Here is a 20,401-nt window from a genome sequence, read left to right as displayed (position 1 = left end):
TACTCTCAATAATATTAATGTTATAATACAAGCTCATTCAAGTACTTTACATTTTTTTTGTCCTTTTGAATGTGATATCCTAGCACATGGTAAAGAGAATGTTCTACGAGCATAAGGTGGAACCTTCTCTGCAAAGCCAGATGACAAGTTTTCCTCTCCAGTGAGAAATGGGCTGTAAGTTCTTATCTTCTCTGCCTCTGCCATCAACATGGCTGGAGGAGGAGCAGACCGGGCTGGGGAGAACACACGGACCCTTCCACACAGGAGACAGTTTAGGGTCCCATTCTTGAGGGTGCCCAATGAGCTGGATCTGCCTCACTCAGGCTTGGGGCACCCTACCCCCACCCCGCCGTCTTCTTGCCCCTCCATCCCACTCTAGGGCCTTTTGAGCAGCTTACTTTCTTTTGGAAATCAATCATCAGGAAAGGGTGTGTTTTTTTTTAAAAAAAAAAAAAAAAAAAAAAAAAAAAAGAGCTACAATGGAACAAAACAAAAATGTTTGAACAACTTTGATGGGGGGCTCAGCACCTGTGAGCCCCAGGGGTCCAGGCTGGGGCAGGAGCCGGTGGCCATTCTCTGTCTCCCGGGTTCACGGCGGGGCAAGGAGATCTGCCCTAATAGGGCGGAGGCACACAGACCTTCTGATGTTTGGAGCCCAAAGGTCATGTAGGCATGGACCAGCCTTGAGGGTCGTGGGATGGACAGAGGGGTGAGCAGGCTGTCGTTCTGTGTCTCAGGTGCTGGGCCCCCACGGGGGAGGACGGTGGGTGTAAAGTGGCCAGGCCTGCCGGCCCCTGCCACTCCTGGCATGCTAGTCACAGATACATCGGTCCTAAATTCAAGTGTCTTCAGAAAGTGAAGATGTAAACTACTCTTTGCAACATTAACTCCTAACATGTTACAAAAAGAAAGAAAGAAAGAAAACAGCCCCTCCCCTCCCTCAGCCTATGTTGAGATGAAGTCCTCACCTCCCACTCCTAAGGGGCTTCCTCTTCCAGTGGTGTCTGTGGAGGACTGGGGAGAGGATGGCAGCCCCCTAGCCTGGGGGTCAACTCTGCAGAACAGCCTTTCCACATCCCAAAGCTTCCTTGTGCCCCCATGCCCGGCAGAGGCCAAACACTGAGGTTGCTGTGGTGCTGGATACAGTACAGGGCTGAGGGATTGGAGGGGGACAAAAGGGGAGGGGGGCTCAAGGAGAGGGTCCAAGAGACCAGTGTCTGGTACCATGTCGGGGAGGCACCAGGCTGGGGAGGGACAGGCCTCAGCTCCCACCGCAGTAGCCAAGACCAGACACCCATCAGACAACTGGGTCCCTGTACTAACCACCTGGAGGGCAGAGGTGGGGGAGGGTGCAGGCTAAGGCAACACCGTGCCCTTCGAGACAGAGGGCAAGCCCTTGTCAGCCTGGGATACCGTCTCCTACTCCTGACCTTCGGGCCCAACAGAGAACCAGCTGAAAAGCAAGGCCAACAGTTTCAGCAGCTGAGCAGTGAGACCACACTCTTCTCCTTGCCCAGTTCCCACTGGGTGAACAGTCACACCCATACCCAACACATGTGCCAGGCTGCGTGGATCAGTCCTTTATCACCCTCCCTAGTTTTTGACGACAGCAGACTCCAGCCTTTCCACTGTCATTCACGGCCCAGCCCAGGCAGTCAGTGGCTGGAGAAGAGAAGTCAGGTATACTCTATGTCCACATATACCTTCCTGCCACAGGGCTTCACCAATGGGCAGGGTTCCCCCCAGCCCCCAGCACCTCCTCATCTCTTGCTCCCGGGCCGGCTCACTCGGAGGGTGGGCAGAGATGGCTTGCAGAGGGGAATGCGAGATGAGGAGACCCCCAGACCCAGGAGAATGGCATCTTTCTCCGGCTGCGATGAGACAAAGCCTCCGTGAGGTCTCAGATCTTTCAAGCAACACAAGAAACATTTCTGAGCCTCAGCTGCCGGGGTTCGCCTATCCCCTGTGGGGCGGGTGAGACGAGTCCTTGCTGAGGACACATGTGTTCCGGAGCCAGGCCAACTCTGTTCTCCAACAGTTTGAAGCAAACTTGGCCTCAGGGTTCCAAGGGTAGGATGAAGGGTGTCACGGCAGGCCGGGGCCTGGCGTGAGGCAACAGCAAGCAGAGCGAGGACACGACAGTGGCAGCAGTGTACAGACACAGGACGTCAGCTTCAAACGATGCAACAGCAGGGGTATTTTGGGCAGGACTCTGATGCGAGCCGCCGCCAACTCTCTTGCCTCCAGGCAGGAGGCACTGTACATGCAACTCAGTCCAGAGAAAGATTCTAGCCAGTCCAAGCCCAGGCACATCCAGAGAAGGTGGGAGCTCTTCAGGTGGACTCCACCAAGGAAAACAGGCATTCGGGTATTATTTCAGATTCCCGCTCCACAATAAGGCAACTTTTAAAAAAATATTATTTCCAAGAACAAAACAAACAAAAAAAATTCCAAGGAGAGGGGAAAGACATCACTTTCTGTGGATTAGGTGGGGGTTTTCTGATCTTATTTTTTTTTCTTTTTTTCTTTTTTTGGTCTTTTATGGTCGATTTTTGTCTTTTTTTTCTTTTTTTCCATTTTCCCAAGGATGGAAAGGTCAGAGAAAAATAAAATAAATCATCTTTCAATAGTCTTTTCTGGTATGAGCAGCGTCTCTCTGGGCTGGGGAGTAAGGGGCGTGTAGAAGAGGAATGGAGATGCTGAGAGCTTCCCCACTCCCACTTGTAGATCCTTTGGTTTCCTTCTCCCAGAAGATGGCAGAAGGGCATGGTAGGGAGAGAACATGGTGACGGTAAACCCCAGATGATCCAGGGGCTGGCGGCTCCAGGGGCCCAGGGGCACTGCCAGAGCCTTCTGTGGGACAGTGCCAGGCGACGGGGCCCACAGGGGCCTTCTTGTGGGCTGCATAGTTGGCTTGAGGGGGACAGCAGGAGCTGGGGGTGGGTAGGACCAGGGCTGCGGCCTACCAGCCGCGGGCAGGACTGCAAAGTGATTTTGGTAATCCAGACAAACTATCAATAATTTAAAACTTGATATATATATATATATAATATATATATAAAAAAAATCTCCCCCCTTTCCCTCCCCCCCCTTAGAAGAAGCTAGGATGTGAAGAGTCATGGAGAGAGGAGGGAAGGGGTTACGTGGAGGCTCCTGCCCAGGGGGACCTCAAATAGCCCAAATCGTGTTGCTACTCAGCATGAAGGCCGTCCTCACATCTCCAGGCCTGTCCCTTCTCTGTCCCCTCTCCTGGGACTGGGCACCCCCATGGACTCTTGCCCCACCCCACCTCTTCCCCCTCCCCCCCAACCCCAGGACTAAAGGGCTGTTCACTTTCCCAAAGTTTGTGTATCCGAGTGCTGGCTTGTCCATTTGGCATCCTCCCGCGTAGGCTGGCCGGTGGGTGGAGTAAGGGGTTGGCTGATCACGGTGGAAGGCCTACTGGAAGACTGTGAAGGGCACCGCTTCCTGCCTTCTCCGCCACCACCTCCTGCTGTCACTGGGTGTCGCTTGTGGTTGCCCTCCTCACCCATGGGTGGCTGCAACAGAGGAGGGAGTCACAGGTGATTGGGGGTACAACCCCTAATTCCTTCCTTGCCATGGCTGTCAAGAGATCCACTCTCTACTTCCAAATACAGATAAGTGGTTTAGACTCAGAAAGGAATTACCAGCCAGTAAGCCTTTCTCCACACCCAGCAGGGTGCTGTTTTACAAATGTTCTCTCACAGGGTCCTCATCACCTTTTGATGTATACATAATTGTCTAATTTTACACATAAGGAAAGCAAAGCACAGAAAAATAATTTTCCCAGGGTTCCACAGCTGGTAGCTGGCAAAGACAAAATTTAGGTTTGGGGCCAGTGCTTTGGCATAGTGGGTAAAGCTGCTGCCTGTAGTGTCAGCGTCCCATATGGGCACCGGTTCGAGTCCCAGCTGCTCCACTTCCATTCCAGCTCTCTGTTATGGCCTGAGAAAGCAGCAGAAGATGGCCCACGTCCTTGGGCCCCTGCACCCATATGGAAGACCCAGAGGAAGCTCCTGGCTTCTGGCTTTGGACCGGCTCAGCTCCAGCCATTGCAGCTAACTGGGGAGTGAATCAGCGGATGAAAGACCTCTCTCTCTGCCTTTCCTCTCTCTGTGTAATTTTGACCGTCAAATAAATAAATTTTTTTAAAAAAATTTTGGGTTCACCTAGGACCAAAACCCTGAGGGAGGGTTCTGGCTTAGGAAGCGATGTGTAGAATGAGGCCTGAGGATGCCCAGAAGTCGCAGCTCCCAAGGCCCAGATGTTTCTAGGGACCACCTCACTCCTTCTTGGTGCCGAAAAGGACACTGACCCAAGCAGCACACCATGACCCAGTCCGACCTTGTGGCTGCCAACGGTTCTCTAACCTCAGGGACATTTCCCTTCCTTTGTGAGCACCAATGCTGGGTCCTTCTGTTTCACCCTAACAAGTCCACCTATCATGAGAGTTCTCTGCACTTGTAACCTGCCTGTTTCTCAAGAACAGGAGCACCTAAGGAGGGAAGAAAATCAGACTGTCTTTTTTCTTTCTAAGATTTATTTATTCGAAAGGCAGAGGGAGACAGAGATTTTTCCATCCATTGGTTCACTCCCTGAATGGCCACAATGCATTGTGCTGGGCCAGGCAGAAGCTAGGAGCCCAGAATTCCACCTGGGTCTCTCCTGTGGATGGCAGAGTCCTAAAGACGTGGGCCATCTTCTGCTGTTTTTCCAGGCACATAAGCAGGCAGCTGAGACTTGAACCAGTGTTCATATGGGATACTGGCACTGCAGATTTAACCGGTGCCAAAGCACCAGCCCCTAGGCTCATCTTTTTCTTTTCTTTCTTAAATATTTATTGGCTCACTCCCCAGTTGGCTGTACCAGCTGGAACTGCGTCGATCCGAAGCCAGGAGCCTTTTATGGGTCTCCCATGTGGGTACAGGGACCCAAGGACTTGAGCCATTTTCTTCTGCTTTCCAAGGCCACAGACAAAAGCTGGACTCGAAGTGAAGCAGCTGGGACTTGAACCGGTGCCCATATGAGATGTTGGCACTGAAGGCGGCGGCTTTAATGGCTACGCCACAGTGCTGCAGGCTCATCTTTATACTGTAGTTATAAGCAGCGGCTTCAGAAAAGTCCGGCACATGGTAAACACTCAAGAAATGCTAATTTTGAAATAATAAATGTGGAGCTGGCATTGTGGCACAGCAGGTTAAGCCACCATCTGCGATGCTGGTATTTCATGAGTCATGGTTCAAGTCTCAGCTGCTCTACTTCCAATCTAGTCCACTGGCTAGTGAATCTGGTAAAGCAACATGCCTGATTTTATGTCTGGATGGACCTCCTGGCTTTAGCTTGACCCAGACCCAGAAGATGAGGCCTTTTGGGGAATAAACTAAGAAATGAAAGATCACCCTCTCAAATAAATAAGATAAAGTTAAAACAAAACAAAACAAAACTGTTCCTTAGGTCTCTGCTATTAAAAAAAAAAAATCTCAAAAAGGGGCCGGTGCTGTGGTGCAGCAGGTTAACACCCTGGCCTGAAGTGCCAGCATCCCTTTTGGGTGCTGGTTCAAGGCCTGGCTGCTCCTCTTCCAATCAAGCTCTCTGCTATGGCCTGGAAAGCAGTGGAAGATGGCCCAAGTCCTTGGGCCCCTGCACCCACTTGGGAGACCCAGAAGAAGCTCCTGGCTCCTGATCAGCGCAGCTCCGGCCATTGTGGCCAATTGGGGAGTGAACCAGTGGATGGAACACCTTTCTCTCTCTCTCTGCCTCTCCTCTAACTCTTTCAAATAAATAAATAAATCTTTTAAAAAAATTTAAAAAAGGAAAACAATAAATGGAATAGCATTGCCATTTATTTCTATTTTCCTTTTTGTTATAAAAGTTTTGAAAGGAGTAAGATGACTAAAGAGAGCTCTACCACATTAAAAACTCTTGGAAGGAAAAAAAAAAAAAAAAAACACCTTTCCCTGTTCTCTGGAGTTCCTAGAGCACCTAGCACAGAGACACCTCATTAGTATCTGCTCAAATTACCCAACCATCCTCCCTTGATACAACAGCTCAGACCCACCACTGGATGTCACTGTTGAGGCACTGCTGCAAGAAGATGGATGGAGACACAGCTATCACTTAACAAACTTGCGGGATTGGAAGTGGCCTTTGCCAGAGAGAGCACATACATTACGCGGGTACCCATCTCGACCAACCAGTCCACAGCAAGGAGGGTGCTGGGATTGGAGGGGAAGGACATCGCCCCCCCCCCCCCCCCTCCATACCACACCACCACCACCACACACACACACCAGACACAGAAAAAAACTGCAGCCCAAACTGGCGGGGGGCGGCGCAGGAAAAATGGTCCCAAGCTGGTGGCACAGATGGGATCAGAACCCTAGTATACCAATTCCTGGTCCAACTTCTTTAAAGGAAAAGCAGGACTTCCAGAAAACAGATTTTTACTTACATCCACTCGGAAGTCTTCAAGACGTCGGAATTTGCCGAGGTATTCTTGCAGTTTGGGGTCAATGTCCAAATTTTTGGCTTTGGAATATTTCAAAAAGGCCCAGAATTTCTCCAGCCCATACAGTTGGCCTGTAGGGAAAGAAGAGAAAAAGGTAGGGAGAAGCAGGGTTGGTGAAGATGAGGCTAACAGAAGGAGGTGTGGAACGACACACAGAAGACCCCACTAAGATCCGGAGACAGGACAAAGGCTTGGGTGACCAGAATTCACGGAGATCCAGCTTTGCCCTCACCAGCTTCATAGTCCTTCACAGTTTCCTCCTGAAAATCCTTGAATATGTCCAGCCGAAACTTCTTTTCCAGGCCGTAACTGTAGTAGCGAAAAAGGCACTCCAAACCATATCTGGAGAACACAGAACATTCATCAGTGAAATCAAGGTGCAAGGTTTTCTCCGCAAAATGGATAATGTTCCTGTGTAAGAGGAACAATCAGTTTAAATAGTGCATTACTCTCATTCTGAGAAAACAGCATATAGGCTTAAAGATGGCCAACATTTGAAGCCAGTCTAAGAGTGTCTAGCATTAAATGTTTCTAGTCAGCAAACCCTTTCTGTCCCCAACCCACATCTGTTCACATGTATTTGTTTACAGTGCCTCTGGTTGCTTTTTGCTATAGGAGCAGAACTGAATAGTTATGACAGTGACCTTATGGCCAACCAAGCCAAACAGATTTATTGTCTGCCCCTTTATAGAAAAAAAATATTAATCTCCAGAATCAGTGCTCTGCATAGCCACTACATGCCAGTTAGCAGGTTTATTTATTTATCTGACTTCAAGACACCTTATTCCTAGGAGCATATGCCAAGTAAAAAGACCAAAATGCTTAATAAGATTTTACACACAGGGGTAGGTGTTCTGATTCAGCAGGAGCAGGTTAAACCACTGCCTGCAAGGCTGGCACCCCACATGGGTACCAGTTCAGGTTCTGGCTGCTGCATTTCTGATCCAGCTCCTTCCTAATGTGCCTGGGAAAGCAGCAAAACATGGCCCAAGTGGTTGGGGCACTGCCACCCACATAAGAAACCAGGATGATGTTTCTCTCTTTGGCTTGGCCCAGTCTTGGCCATCTGGCGAGTGAAATAGTAGATGGAAGATATCTTTCTCTGTCTCTCCTTCTCTCTAACTCTACCTTTCAAATAAATTAAATACTATTTCACACATGAACAAAAATGTTCATAGTAGTATTATTAAACAAAATGTAAGTGTCTAACAACACCGAAGAAAAACCATGGGTGGGTACTGGGGCAGCGAGGTAAGCTGCCATTAAGGACACCCGTATCCCCTATCAGAAAGTTACTTTGAGTACCAGCTGCTTCGCTTCCTGCCAATGCACCTGGGAAGGAAGCAGACAGTGGCTCAAATAGCTAAACCCTTGCAACCCCTGTGGGAGACCTGGATGGAATTCCTGGCTTTAGCTTGGCCCAGCCCAGGCTGCTGTGGCCATTTGGGGAGTGAACCAGTAGAAAGAAGATCTCAAGCTTTCTCTAACTCTGTCACTTTGCCTTTCAAATAAAAAATACATAAATATTAAAAATAAAGAAAGAGGGCCCAGAGCTATGGTGTAGTAGGCTAACTCTCCGCCTTCAGCGTCAGCATCCCCAGTGGGCACCAGTTAGAGTCCCAGTGCTCTTCTTCTGATCCAGCTCTCTGCTATGGCAAGGGAAAGCAGTAGAAGATGGTCCAAGTGCTTGGGCCCCTGCAACCACGTGGGAGACTTGCAACAAACTCCTGGCTTTGGATCAGCCTAGCTCTGGCCATTGCAGCCATTTGGGGAGTGAACCAGCAAATTTAAGACTTTTCTGTCTCTCCCTCTCTCTCTCTCAAATAAATAATAAAAATCCTGAAAAGAAAAGAAAAGAAAAGCATGTGGGCATCCTTAGAAAAACAAAAAGAAAAGAAAAGAAAAAAAAAAAAGGGAGACCAGTGTAACACAACAGGTTAACACAGCAGGTTAACACTTGCAATGCCAGCAGCCAGCATCCTGTTTAACAGTGCTGGTCTGAGTCCTGGTTGCTCCACTATTACCCATCTCCCTGCTAATGTACCTGGGAAAACAACGGAAGATGGCCCAAGTCCTTGGGGCCCTGTCACCCACAGGGGAGACGTAGATGGAATTTTAGGCTACTGGCTCTGGTCTGGATCAGCCCCAGCCATTGCGGTCATTTGGGGAATAGAACAGTCAACGAAGATCTCTCTCTGTTGTCTCTCCCTCTGTTACTATCAAATAAATAAATCTCTTTACAAAAGAAAAATCATGGTAAATCTATACAATGGAATGATACAAATTATTAACAAGTATAGTGTAAATGTACATTTATGGATACTGAAAGATGTTTACAATTTACTAACAAGTAGAAAAGACATGTCCATAGCACATGTAGAACAATCTCATTTTTGTAAACCAATCTGTAAATTGTTCATCTGTTATTTATCATTGAGGACTGGATTTCTCAAGTCGTATTATCTGTATTTTCTGAACTTTCTACAGAAACCACATTACAACTTCTGTACGAGGGAAAGTGCTCAAGCTTGTGAGTGAAAAGACGCTGAAGGGCATTCACAGGAGAAGCTAAATACACTAGAGACGCTAGATCAGGTCAGACAAGGCGAGGCTGGCCAGACTGATGTCACAGCCTGCACACCTGCTGCCTGCTTTCCAGGCTTCTGTAAACTGTGCTCTCCTTTCCAACTTGTCAGAAAGAGCCACATTTTTTTTTTGAAAATCTGGAAGGAGGCCTTATAAAGTTTCTTAGGAAAAGTTTTACTTTATTTATTTGAGAGGTAAAGAGACAGGGTGAGCAAGAGAGTGCTCCCATGCACTGGTTCAGATGCCTCTTCCAGTTGGACTAGGGCAGGGCCATGCTGGGGAGGAAGCTGGGAATCAGGAACTCAATGTCTTCCATGTGGGCAGGAGGGACCCAATCACTTGAGCTATCACCATTGCCTCCTAGGTTGTTCACTGGCAAGAAGCTGGGTCAGCAGCCAGAACCAGGGACTGAACCAAGGAACGTCAGTGTGGGACCTGGGCATCGTGCTAGGCTAACTGTCTGCCCCTAGGTCACCTTTGCATAAACAAGGCGAGTAGTGGTGATGAGACAACATGGCTCTATACTTGCTTACAGAGATAAAAAGCATTTGTAGAAAAGGCCTACAAGATTCTAACAATACTGGTTACCTATGGGGAAAGAATAATATTTTAAAGTCCTTTAACTTTGAGCCATATGAATACAATATTCATTTCAAAGAAAAAAATTGGGGGCCCACTATTTGAACTATAAACTTCTGTAAGAAATTTCCAGTTTCAGTGCAAGAAGCAGACTCTTCACTACTGCCTGCCCAGACTCCTCCCACGCACCCCAGGCACCAGAGTCCCCTGCTCTAATCCTTCTCACCTGTAGCCTTCTTTGGCATCCTCCAGAGCCAGCTGCTTGAATTCCTCATACATTTTCTTGTTGAAGTGATCACGGAGGAAGAAGGACCAGAAACGGAAGAGAGTGTTCATCTCCTGAGACTGGCCAATGCCCAAGCGTTTCCGCTCTGATGGGGAAGGAAGGATGAAGAATATGTCTCAGGGTCAAGCTGTCCTGGCTTTGAGGACAAAGGGTCTTGGGACAACAGCATTTGGTTCTTTCTCTTGTACCTCCAAATTCCCTTGCCCACCAGCTGCCACTTTTGTCAGTTAGCACGTACTTACTGGGCACTACTGGCTTTGTGTCTGTCCCTGAGCCTTGCCAGAAGCAGGTGGCACCAGTTTCTGAACCAGGTTGCCAGTCTAGCTGTTCAGCTCAACCGAGATCACTCTGAAGCGTAGGGAGAACAAGGCTGAGCACGAACAGAATGCAATCCCCAGTTTAAAAAGGATCTGAATAGACATTTTTCCACAAAAGATAAATGAATGGCCCATAAGCACACAAAAATGCTCATCATTAGCTACCAAAGAAATTTGAACCAAAATCATTCCATACGCAATAGAATGGCATAGCTGTAAAAAAAAAAAAAAAAAAAAAAAAAAAAAGCCAGACAATAGTAAGTGCTGGGAGTCTGTGGAGAAAGGAGATCCTTCACATGTTGCTATTAGGAACACAAAACGTCCTGCCACTGTGGAAGAGTTCTGAAGGTCCTCAACAGGTTAAATATCATTACCATACAATCACAATGCTACCCTCCCAGTCGATATAAATGAAAATTTCTGTATCAATGTGCATAGCATTATTCATCATAGACAAGAAACAGAAACAACTCAAACATCCACTGAGTCAGGAATATGTAAGCAAAATGTTATCTATCCACACAATGGAATATGATTTGGCAATAAAAGAGAATGAAGTTATTGACAGTTTACAACATGGAAGTACTTTGAAAACATGCTCAAAGAGAAGAAAAAACCATACAGAAGAAGAAGGATGGTGTGACTCCATTTGTGCATTATGTCCAGAATAGGCAAAGCCACACACACAAAGCAGATGAGCAGTTTCACAAGGGCTGGGAGGAGAATGTGTATGTGTATAGCAACTGAGAAGGCGTTTCTTTTCAGGGTTAGGAAAATATTCTAAGACTGATTCTGGTGATGGACCCAACTGTGTGAATTCACTAAAAGCCAATGCATTCTACAATGTCAATGGGTGGATTGTTGAAAATGCGAATCATCTCAATACAGTAACAGCTGTTATTACACACAGAGCAAGGAAGAGGGAAGTGAGGAAGATAAACTCAGAACTGACAAGCCATGTTTTGCTCAAAGGAAACAGGTGGGGTGGGTTAATAACCATGAGTGGTTTTTAGCATTGGTTTTGAGCATCTTCACAACCAGCCTATCAAAATAGCTACAGTTAGAAGACATCTTGTTTCATGATAAAAATGAACACATGACAGAATTAAGCTACTGCACCATCCTCTACAGCAGAGGTCGGCTAACTTTTCTCTGTAAAGGGCCACAGAATAAACTGTTTGAGCTTTTGCAGGCAACATACAATCTGTCCCAAATTCTTTTTTCTATAACCTATTAAAAGTTTAAAAAGTGTTCTCAGCTCCAGGACTGTACAAAACCAGAATGCTGGCTGGGTTTGTCCCACAACCCATAGTTCGGAAAACTCTTGTTCGAGACAGTATGAGCCACCTCCTGCACACCCTCTCTTCTGGTATGGACTGTGGGTCACTCTGGACAACATCGGAGTCAGCAATCTTGCCAGAAATACAAACGCTTGACATCTTCCTATCAACAGAAGACAACCAAGGAAGCAGAGGAACGCTCGGAGTGCCATTCCCTTAGTTTCCTGCATTTCCAACCAACTGGCCAGAATTTAACTTTAATCCTTTTTGCCACCCTGTCATGTCACTTCTCGCTCTAAGGTCTGAAAACAGTAACTCTATCCAGCACCCCGCTAGCCCTTACACGTCTCATCAGCTCGGTTCTAATCTCCCTGTACTTCTTACCGTTAAGGCAGCGCCTACGATACTTGTGGTAGACGTGTTGTGTGAAGCCATTTTCCTTGAGCAGCTCATGAGAAGGATGCTGGAACTTGGGCAGTGACTGAGGGGTACAGCCATAGCTGCCAACTGCAGGTGTCCCTTCTGAGGGGCTGGAGCTACAGAGGCCATAAGAGACGGTCACTGGTTACTGGGTTCCCACGGCAGTCGCACCCTAATGCCACAGGTTCTCTAATCCAGGCTCTTGACAGAGTCCCCAGCAAGAAAGTTCAGGTACTACACTGGGCCCTTAACTTCTATCCATGAATCAGCTTAACCGTGCAGCAACCCTTAATGAGTGTTCTAGAGAGGTCACTGCAGCTTAACAGACTGTAAGACCTGCGCAGGGTTACAAAGCTATTTAAAGGCAGAGATCTACTGCCAAAACCTGGGCTTCTAACCACCAAGTTTACATAGCTTATAACATTTAACTTTCCTTCATGAATCAATATGGGTCAAATCTTTGATACTTTTCTCGAAACCATACCTATTTTCAGTCTGTGCCACCTCTGCAGAGACCAGTGTGTACATGGGCAGCTCCCCAACCAAGGAATAAACACTGGGGCCACATCACTGAAAACCTTACAGGATCTGGGCCCTACCCCTAGAAGCAGTCAGCAGATTTAGGCTGGGGCCAAAAATGTATTTTCATTCAACTCCCTGGCTACCCTCTTGCAGGGAGGCAGCAAATGCCCATTTTAGAAACCAAGTCAGAGGTGATCTGTCTGAATGTTCTAAAGTCTGGTCTCAACTGACTGCAATCCTACCTCACAAAGAAGCCTTCCCATTCCCAAACTGAGTACTACATGTTCCACACTACTGAGCTTCAGGGTTCAGATAAGGCTTGCTTTACTTTTTCCCATCAACTTCTCAGTCCAGATTTCACTCACGACCCGCCATCCATCCCATAGAAATTCTGGGCTCCACTTCCCTCCTGCCCCACACCTGATGGAAGCAGTTCGAGGCCTGTGCTCACGGGAATCCATCACCCAACCCACGTGGCTCTCCAAAGGCGGGTTCGAGCTGTGTCTTGTCTTCCTTTTTCGAGGCATCTGCAAAGATCAGTCCAGGACTTATACTTTGTACCCATACCATTCCAAAAAGCATTAATTTTAACCCTTGCAGGACTAACAAAGGCCCTTTCAAGCCATATCTATTTTCCCACGAAATGTACACAACTATAAGCTAGGAACAGCTATGCCTAATTCACAAGTGAAGAAATAGAGGCTGGGAGTGAAGTGATTTGCCGTAATACACACACTTGGTCAGTCCTCCTTAGGCATCTTCATGGCTACGAGTCCCCACACCCCTTGAGTCTGTTTCAAAGATATGGTTATTCCATGCTAGGTGAGCCCTACAGCGTAAGGACACACAGCAGGTTTGGAGGCACTTACCTGGCTCAAACAAGCAAGGGGGGAAGGAGGCAGTGGGCATGAGACTCTGAGCCCAGTAAGAGGGCCTCACCTTGGCATCTAGCGTCCGCCCTTCTTTCACCACTGGGTAGAACCGTGAGGTCTGACTTGAGTCTTTGAGCTGTGGGGTGCGGGGCGTGCGCGGGGTCCTGGCATTGCGATAGTTTGGCGACTCTGGGACAGTAGTTGGTAGAGAGCGGGCGATGGTGGAGGGCTCAGGAGCACCAAACAACTTGTTGGCCAGGGCATCAGTGGGAACTGCAGATACAAAGATGGATCAGCAAGCAGGGGAAGGGCCCTGGTCTGGGTACTACAGATGCTCTCACCCACACCAAAGTCTTAAGTGTCTACTCCTCACCTTGCTGGAACCGGGGTGGTCCAGGGGGGACTTCCTGGTTGGGATCCACAGGGGGCTCTGGGGTTAGTGTGTCAAACTGCTCCCGGCTGATCATGTTGACTTTCTTGAAGTTCTCAACCTCTTGCTGTAGAGCAGACAGATGGGTGGAGAGAGGTTAGTCAGCATGCTGCTCTAACCTGCTCAGGAATCAAGACTGGCAGGAAGGTGCAGAGGGCAACTCCTGTACCCACACAGGTGGAATTCTGGCCCCCCAGCTGCCACCATTCATCAGCTGCAATTCCTTGGGTGTTTTGAATGCTACTCCCAAGGGATTAGCATCTGTCTTACCCTCCCTAGGATCAGGAGAGCAGCTCCCCAGGAACTCACTGCCTTCTCTGCCTCAGGCACTCCAAGTGCCTCCCACCCTTCTTAGCACTGTCTTGTCACTCAGTGGCTAGGCTCTGTCTCCTCACCTCCACCCAACACACTGCTGCTACTCATTACACAGGCTCACCCAGCCCACCCACCACCATGCATACTCATAAATTAAAAACCCACAACAAGGATGTCCTAATTACTTCCAGGCAGCAGCAATTTTGAAAATGTCGTATCTTTTCTCCACTTTCCACACTCCAAGAAAGCTCAAAAGCCTCATAAATTTCACATACAACTAAAAATACTAAAAACTAAAAGAACCATCTAACCCTTATTCCAGTCCCTGGAAAATGTCCAGCCATATGCAGTAACAATGAATGCAGATGTTCAGGCAGGACAACAGGCAGTCCACAGACAGGTACCACTGACAGCGCTTACCTGGCTCTCGTTGCTTTCTGACCCAGAAAGGGGTTCGTCACCACCCTCCTCTCACACATGAGGGCGCAAGGGCTAGAATGGAAGGACCTGCCAAGCCAGGTAGCCTTCCTCTTCACACTACAGATGGGCAACAAGGGCTCCCACACTCAGTGGAGGTCTGAACCTCACCTTTATCTGGGAATACTCAGGCTCGAACTTCTCAGTCCACAGGTCCTGCTCATAATAGAAGAGCCCGTCATTAATGACCTTGGCCAGCTCAGCGCTCATCTTGGCACGTGAGGTATGGTTGCCTGTGCGATCCCCTCCTGGGTGCCGGCGCATATAAGGTGGTGTCTGGGTGACAATGAGGATCTTGTTGACATCCCGGTCATCAATCTCATAGTCAGAATCTTCATCAGACCAGGCAGTGAAGGTGTTCTTCCGCCCATCCATTTGCTCCATCTCCTCATCAAACAGGAAGTCCAGTTCCTCCTGTTCATCCTGATCCTTGGATACCAGCTGCTGGGAGGGCAGCTGCTGAGGCAGAGAGGTCGGGTGGGTAAATCTGGGCTCTTCTGACTTCTGAAACAGAAACAGACCAGGGGAGAGAGGTCGTCACTTAAGAGGGGCTAGGATCAGGGACTGCTGCCCTTCAGCATGAGCCTGTGACAGCTAGGGCCCTGGGAACATCACCCTGGAGTCAGCTTCATGAAGGGAAGAAAGTTCTGTAGGACTCCAGGTTCCTCTGCTCAAGGGTGAACAATCCCACAGGTAAGACTGAGCTTTCATTTACCCTTATAACCTAGATGGCTGCTAGCCTGGGAATGGGCACACAGCAAGTTCAGGCTGACCCACCCATCCATCTATCTACTCCGTATCTCCCAATAAGCTAGAAGCTCACTGCCTTGCAACCCATTAGACAGGTCCCTGCCACTTACATTGTATAAAGGTACTCTGAAAAGCTGCACGAAAGTGCTAAGTTTATTTTGGTGCAAAATAAATTGAAATCCATTCATACAAGCAGTCTTCAAAGGTACATGGAATGACAGTATAAAAACATAATGCATGGATTTCTAATTTTCTTGAACCAAAATAAACCCATCTTTTAAATTCATCTTCCCACAAATTTTCTCAAGTAGCTCATCCTTAGTACTTAGACGAGGACCTACCAACAACAAGTATTCAACTATTCAATGAATGTGCAAGAACCCACTAGTACCAGGCTCTGTATTAACTCTGTAAGCAAAGCCGGCGCCGTGACTCACTAGACTAATCCTCTGCCTTGCAGCGCCGGCACACCGGGTTCTAGTCCTGGTCGGGGTGCCGGATTCTGTCCCGGTTGCCCCTCTTCCAGGCCAGCTCTCTGCTGTGGCCAGGGAGTGCAGTGGAGGATGGCCCAAGTCCTTGGGCCCTGCACCCACATGGGAGACCAGGAGAAGCACCTGGCTCCTGCCTTTGGATAGGCGCGGTGCGCCAGCCGCGGTGCGCCAGCCGCAGCGCTCCAGCCGCGGCAGCCATTGGAGGGTGAACCAATGGCAAAGGAAGACCTTTCTCTCTCTTTCTCTCTCACTGTCCACTCTGCCTGTCAAAAACAACAACAACAACAACAGGCCGGCGCCGCGGCTCACTAGGCTAATCCTCCGCCTTGTGGCGCCGGCACACCGGGTTCTAGTCCCGGTCGGGGTGCCGGATTCTGTCCCGGTTGCCCCTCTTCCAGGCCAGCTCTCTGCTGTGGCCAGGGAGTGCAGTGGAGGATGGCCCAAGTCCTTGGGCCCTGCACCCCATGGGAGACCAGGAGAAGTACCTGGCTCCTGCCATCGGATCAGCGTGGTGCGCCGGCCACAGCGGCCATTGGAGGCTGAACCAACGGCAAAGGAAGACCTTTCTCTCTGTCTCTCTCTCTCTCACTGTCCACTCTGCCTGTCCAAAAAAAAAAAAAAAAAAAAAAAAACCAACAACAACAACAACACACAAAAAAACTCTGTAAGCAGAATACTGAGTAAGACAAGATAAATGTGCTTAGGGAGCTCACAACTGAGTGGGAGAAAATGTTAACCAACAACCAACTGTAATACAGTTTGGCAAAGGCTATAAATAAAATTGTGGGGAGCAAATGGGGAGCAGAGAAGACTTCCTGGAAAAAGTGAGTACTAAAGAACAACAACAAGAGAATAGCATGTCTTAAAGGCAGCATAAAACAGGGTGCTTTCAGGAAAACGTTTCAGTGTTCATAAACCCTTTCTCTCCGTCTCTCCTTCTATCCACCTTTCAAATAAATATATAAAAATCTTTAAAAAAATTCAAATCCAAGCCAGGTGGGAGTAGGGGTTCCACCAAATGAGGCAGAATGAGAGGCTATGTCTGTCTTCCACCTTTATTCATTTACTACCACAGGGATGAATTCTGTTGGGGAACAGGGATGAGAAAGGAGACGGGGGAGGTGGTCAAACAGATAATGTAGCATCAACTTTCGCTGACCGAAGTCTAAGGTCATCTTCAGGATTTCCTCAGAGGCTCCAGCCCAGAGATGAGACGAAGGCAGATGGAGAAAAATTTATGTTTGGAATATAGACAGTAATTTCAGCTTGAGACCCAAACAATACTCTGACAGTGAATTCCATCTCCATGTGTATTACAGACATTATGGTATTATTTTTAAAATAGCTTAAACAAACTCTCCTTTCCCTCATCTTATGATGAGATGGAAGCTTTGAGGTACTAAACAAGATTCTCATGGGCACACAACCATCAGTGCCACAAGGTCTACATTCCAATCTAGACTCAAACTCCACATCTGGGCCACAGGTCTGCGCCTTCTCTTTCTTCTTCTGAAGGCCCTAGGGCCTTATGAATGGGACAGAGAGAATGAAGTCAAGGGAGATACTGAACACACAGCCCTAGAGAATTACATGAGGCAGAAAGAACAACCAGGAATCAGGAAACCTGGGACATGGCTGTCAGATGCTACGTGATTTCTTCCTGTGAAAAATGCCACTCAGGGTGAGAGCTTGGCCTAGTGGTGAAGATGCCAGTTGGGACACCTGCATCCCCTACTGACGTGCCTGGGTTTGAGTCCTTGCTCTGCTCCTTATCCCAGCTTACTGTTAACGCAGACCCTGGGAGGCAGTGGTGATGGCTGAGAAACGTCCCTGTCACCCGCATGTGAGATGCAGATTGGGTTTCTGGCTCTCAGCTTCAGCATGGCTCATTCTGCCTGTCACAGGCCTTTGAAGGAATGAACAAGCAGATGGGAGGTTGTTCTCTTCCACTCTCAAACAAGTAAATAAATGTGACTTCGGGGTAGACACTGTAGTGCAGCAGGTTAAAACACTACTTGAGATACTGGCATCCCATACTGGAGTGCCAGTTCAGGTCCCAGTTGCTCCACTTTCTTTCTTTTTTTTTTGACAGGCAGAGTGGACAGTGAGAGAGAGAGAAAGAAAGAAAGGTCTTCCTTTGCCATTGGTTCACCCTCCAATGGCCACCACGGCTGGCGCGCTGTGGCTGGCGCATCGCGCTGATCCAAAGGCAGGAGCCAGGTGCTTCTCCTGGTCTCCCATGTGGGTGCAGGGCCCAAGAACTTGGGCCATCCTCCACTGCACTCCCAGGCCACAGCAGAGAGCTGGCCTGGAAGAGGGGCAACTGGGAAAGAATCCGGCACCCTGACCTGGACTAGAACCTGATGTGCCGGCGCCGCTAGGTGGAAAATTAGCCTAGTGAGCTGCAGCGCCGGCTCCACTTACTCCACTTTCAATCTAGGTCTGTGCTGATGTGTTGAGAATGACAGCTCAAGTACTTGAGTTCCTACCAAACATGTGGGAGGACTGAGACTGATGTCCCGGCTCCTGCCTTCAGCCTGGCCCAGCCCTGGCTGTTATGGCTTTTTAGGGAACAAACCAGCACTCTTTCAAAGAAATTAAAAATAAAAAGAGATTTCACTTTAAAAATTAAAACATGTCACCAAGGAACTAATACAGCAGAATACAGCAGGATATTCTAAGGGTGGCCACCAAAGGAAAAAACAGGTGATACATACCTCCTTGCAGCACTACTAATGACCTCCAGCTTGCATCATAACCCTAAATCACCCAGCCTGCTGGCTAGCCGGAAGGCTAGCTAGACACTGCTAGTGTCGTTGTGATGTCCTCTCCAACTACTCCAGTGCAGGGCCCTTGAACCCAAGGCAAAGGACATGGCTCACCCACCTTGGGCCGTGCTGGTGAGGGCCGAGGCCTCTTCTTCACTTCAATCCAGTTTTCGGAGTCCAGGTCAGGCAAGCTGGCAGACAGGCCCTTGGGAAGTGTCTTTAGGTTGCTGACTTCCTCTGTTTTGGTTGGCACTGGGGTGACTGCACGAGGAGAGCCAGGTGCTGACTCTGAAGAGTGGAAAGAGGAAGTCTTTATTCCTTCCATCCTTCTCCTGATGCCAGCACCGAGGAGGACCACTGGCCAGTGGACAAGGATGACAAAGGGCATCAACACGCCACCAGGGTACCAACCTGTCTCCTTCTGGTAGTGCTGCCGGGGGACAAACTCAGGGCAGTTGAGAAGCTGGGAGAAATCAGTCTGCGAATAATCCACTATTGGGGGACCAGGAAGAGGCCACTTCTCAGGTTCTTCCCTCCTACGGACTTTTTCATCAACCATCTCCACGACCTTGCTGTCCTTTAGGGCCTGCATACAGGGAGGAGAGAGGATGAAGATGAACGATTAGGACAGAGATCTTGGAAGATGGCAGATAACTGGGCCCTCATGATCATGAGTCTGAGTCCAGTGCTAGCAGCAGTTTTAAAAAAACGGGCACAGGCCGGCGCCACGGCTCACTAGGCTAATCCTCCGCCTTGCAGCGCTGGCACACCGGGTTCTAGTCCCGGTTGCCCCTCTTCCAGGCCAGCTCTCTGCTGTGGCCAGGGAGGGCAGTGGAGGATGGCCCAAGTACTTGGGCCCTGCACCCCATGGGAGACCAGGATAAGCACCTGGCTCCTGCCATCGGATCAGCGCGGTGCGCCGGCCATTGGAGGGTGACCCAACGGCAAAAGGAAGACCTTTCTCTCTGTCTCTCTCTCTCTCTCACTATCCACTCTGCCTGTCAAAAAAAAAAAAAAAAAAAAAAAAGGCACAATTGGCCGGCGCCATGGCTCACTAGGCTAATCCTCCACCTGCAATGCTGGCATTCCAGGTTCTAGTCCCGGTTGCTCCTCTTCCAGGCCAGCTCTCTGCTGTGGCCCGGGAAGGCAGTGGAGGATGGTCCAAGTGCTTGGGCCCTGCACATGCACAGGAGACCAGGAGGGAGCACCTGGCTCCTGGCTTCGGATTGGCGCAGTACGCTGGCCGTGACGGCCATTTGTGGGGTGAACCAACGGAAGGAAGACCTTTCTCTCTGTCTCTCTCTCTCACTGTCGAACTCTGCCTGTCAAAAATAAAAAAAACCACAGGCACAATCTTCAACCACCAGCAGATATGTGAGATGTTCAAACTTGTAGGAGCGCACCAACATGAAAAACAACCCTGTCCTGTGGCCCTGCAATTCCACTTTCAGTAATCTGCCCAAGAGAAGATCTGCACAATCAAGTGACAGCAGGCCCAAGACTTGGACAAAAGGCTTCTCACAAATCAGTTTATATACATAAAGGAGAAAAACAGGAAACATAACTTGCCATGTCACAACTTAAATAAATTATGGCTTATCAATCAACACTACATACTCATTAGAAACACAGCTTTATATGTGCTCCAGTGGAAAGACACAAAACATATATTAAGAAAAAAAAGCAGTTACAGGCCAGCGTGCACAAGATCCCTGAGGTGTTTAAATTTTTAAGTAAAAGCACAGAAACATACATATACCATTATTCCTAGTGTCCATA

The 20,401-nt window shown here is 48.6% G+C and overlaps 1 protein-coding gene across 6 annotated transcripts in view; it reads right to left on the bottom strand.

The window, feature by feature from the left end:
• Positions 1–2,505: 2,505 nt before the first annotated feature.
• The window catches only part of LARP1 (La ribonucleoprotein 1, translational regulator), a 126,560-nt gene continuing 108,664 nt past the window's right edge, over positions 2,506–20,401 (bottom strand). For all 6 annotated transcript variants that reach the window (XM_051844403.3, XM_070076354.2, XM_070076353.2 and 3 more), the window contains 11 exons: positions 19,034–19,208; positions 18,741–18,910; positions 14,725–15,117; positions 13,765–13,888; positions 13,459–13,664; positions 12,940–13,046; positions 11,962–12,113; positions 9,921–10,065; positions 6,762–6,871; positions 6,473–6,600; positions 2,506–3,539 (listed from right to left, as the gene is read on the bottom strand). In XM_051844403.3, coding sequence (XP_051700363.2) covers positions 3,330–3,539; positions 6,473–6,600; positions 6,762–6,871; positions 9,921–10,065; positions 11,962–12,113; positions 12,940–13,046; positions 13,459–13,664; positions 13,765–13,888; positions 14,725–15,117; positions 18,741–18,910; positions 19,034–19,208 — 1,920 coding nt within the window. In that variant the 3' untranslated portion in view covers positions 2,506–3,329. The remainder of the gene's footprint in view (positions 3,540–6,472; positions 6,601–6,761; positions 6,872–9,920; positions 10,066–11,961; positions 12,114–12,939; positions 13,047–13,458; positions 13,665–13,764; positions 13,889–14,724; positions 15,118–18,740; positions 18,911–19,033; positions 19,209–20,401) is intronic.

The sequence above is a fragment of the Oryctolagus cuniculus genome, chromosome 6 (assembly GCF_051225735.1).
Source record: "Oryctolagus cuniculus isolate XC-2025 breed Fujian yellow rabbit chromosome 6, ASM5122573v1, whole genome shotgun sequence".
Taxonomy (NCBI): domain Eukaryota; kingdom Metazoa; phylum Chordata; class Mammalia; order Lagomorpha; family Leporidae; genus Oryctolagus; species Oryctolagus cuniculus.
Note: the sequence above shows the minus strand (reverse complement) of the source record. Positions and strands in the feature narration are given on the sequence as shown.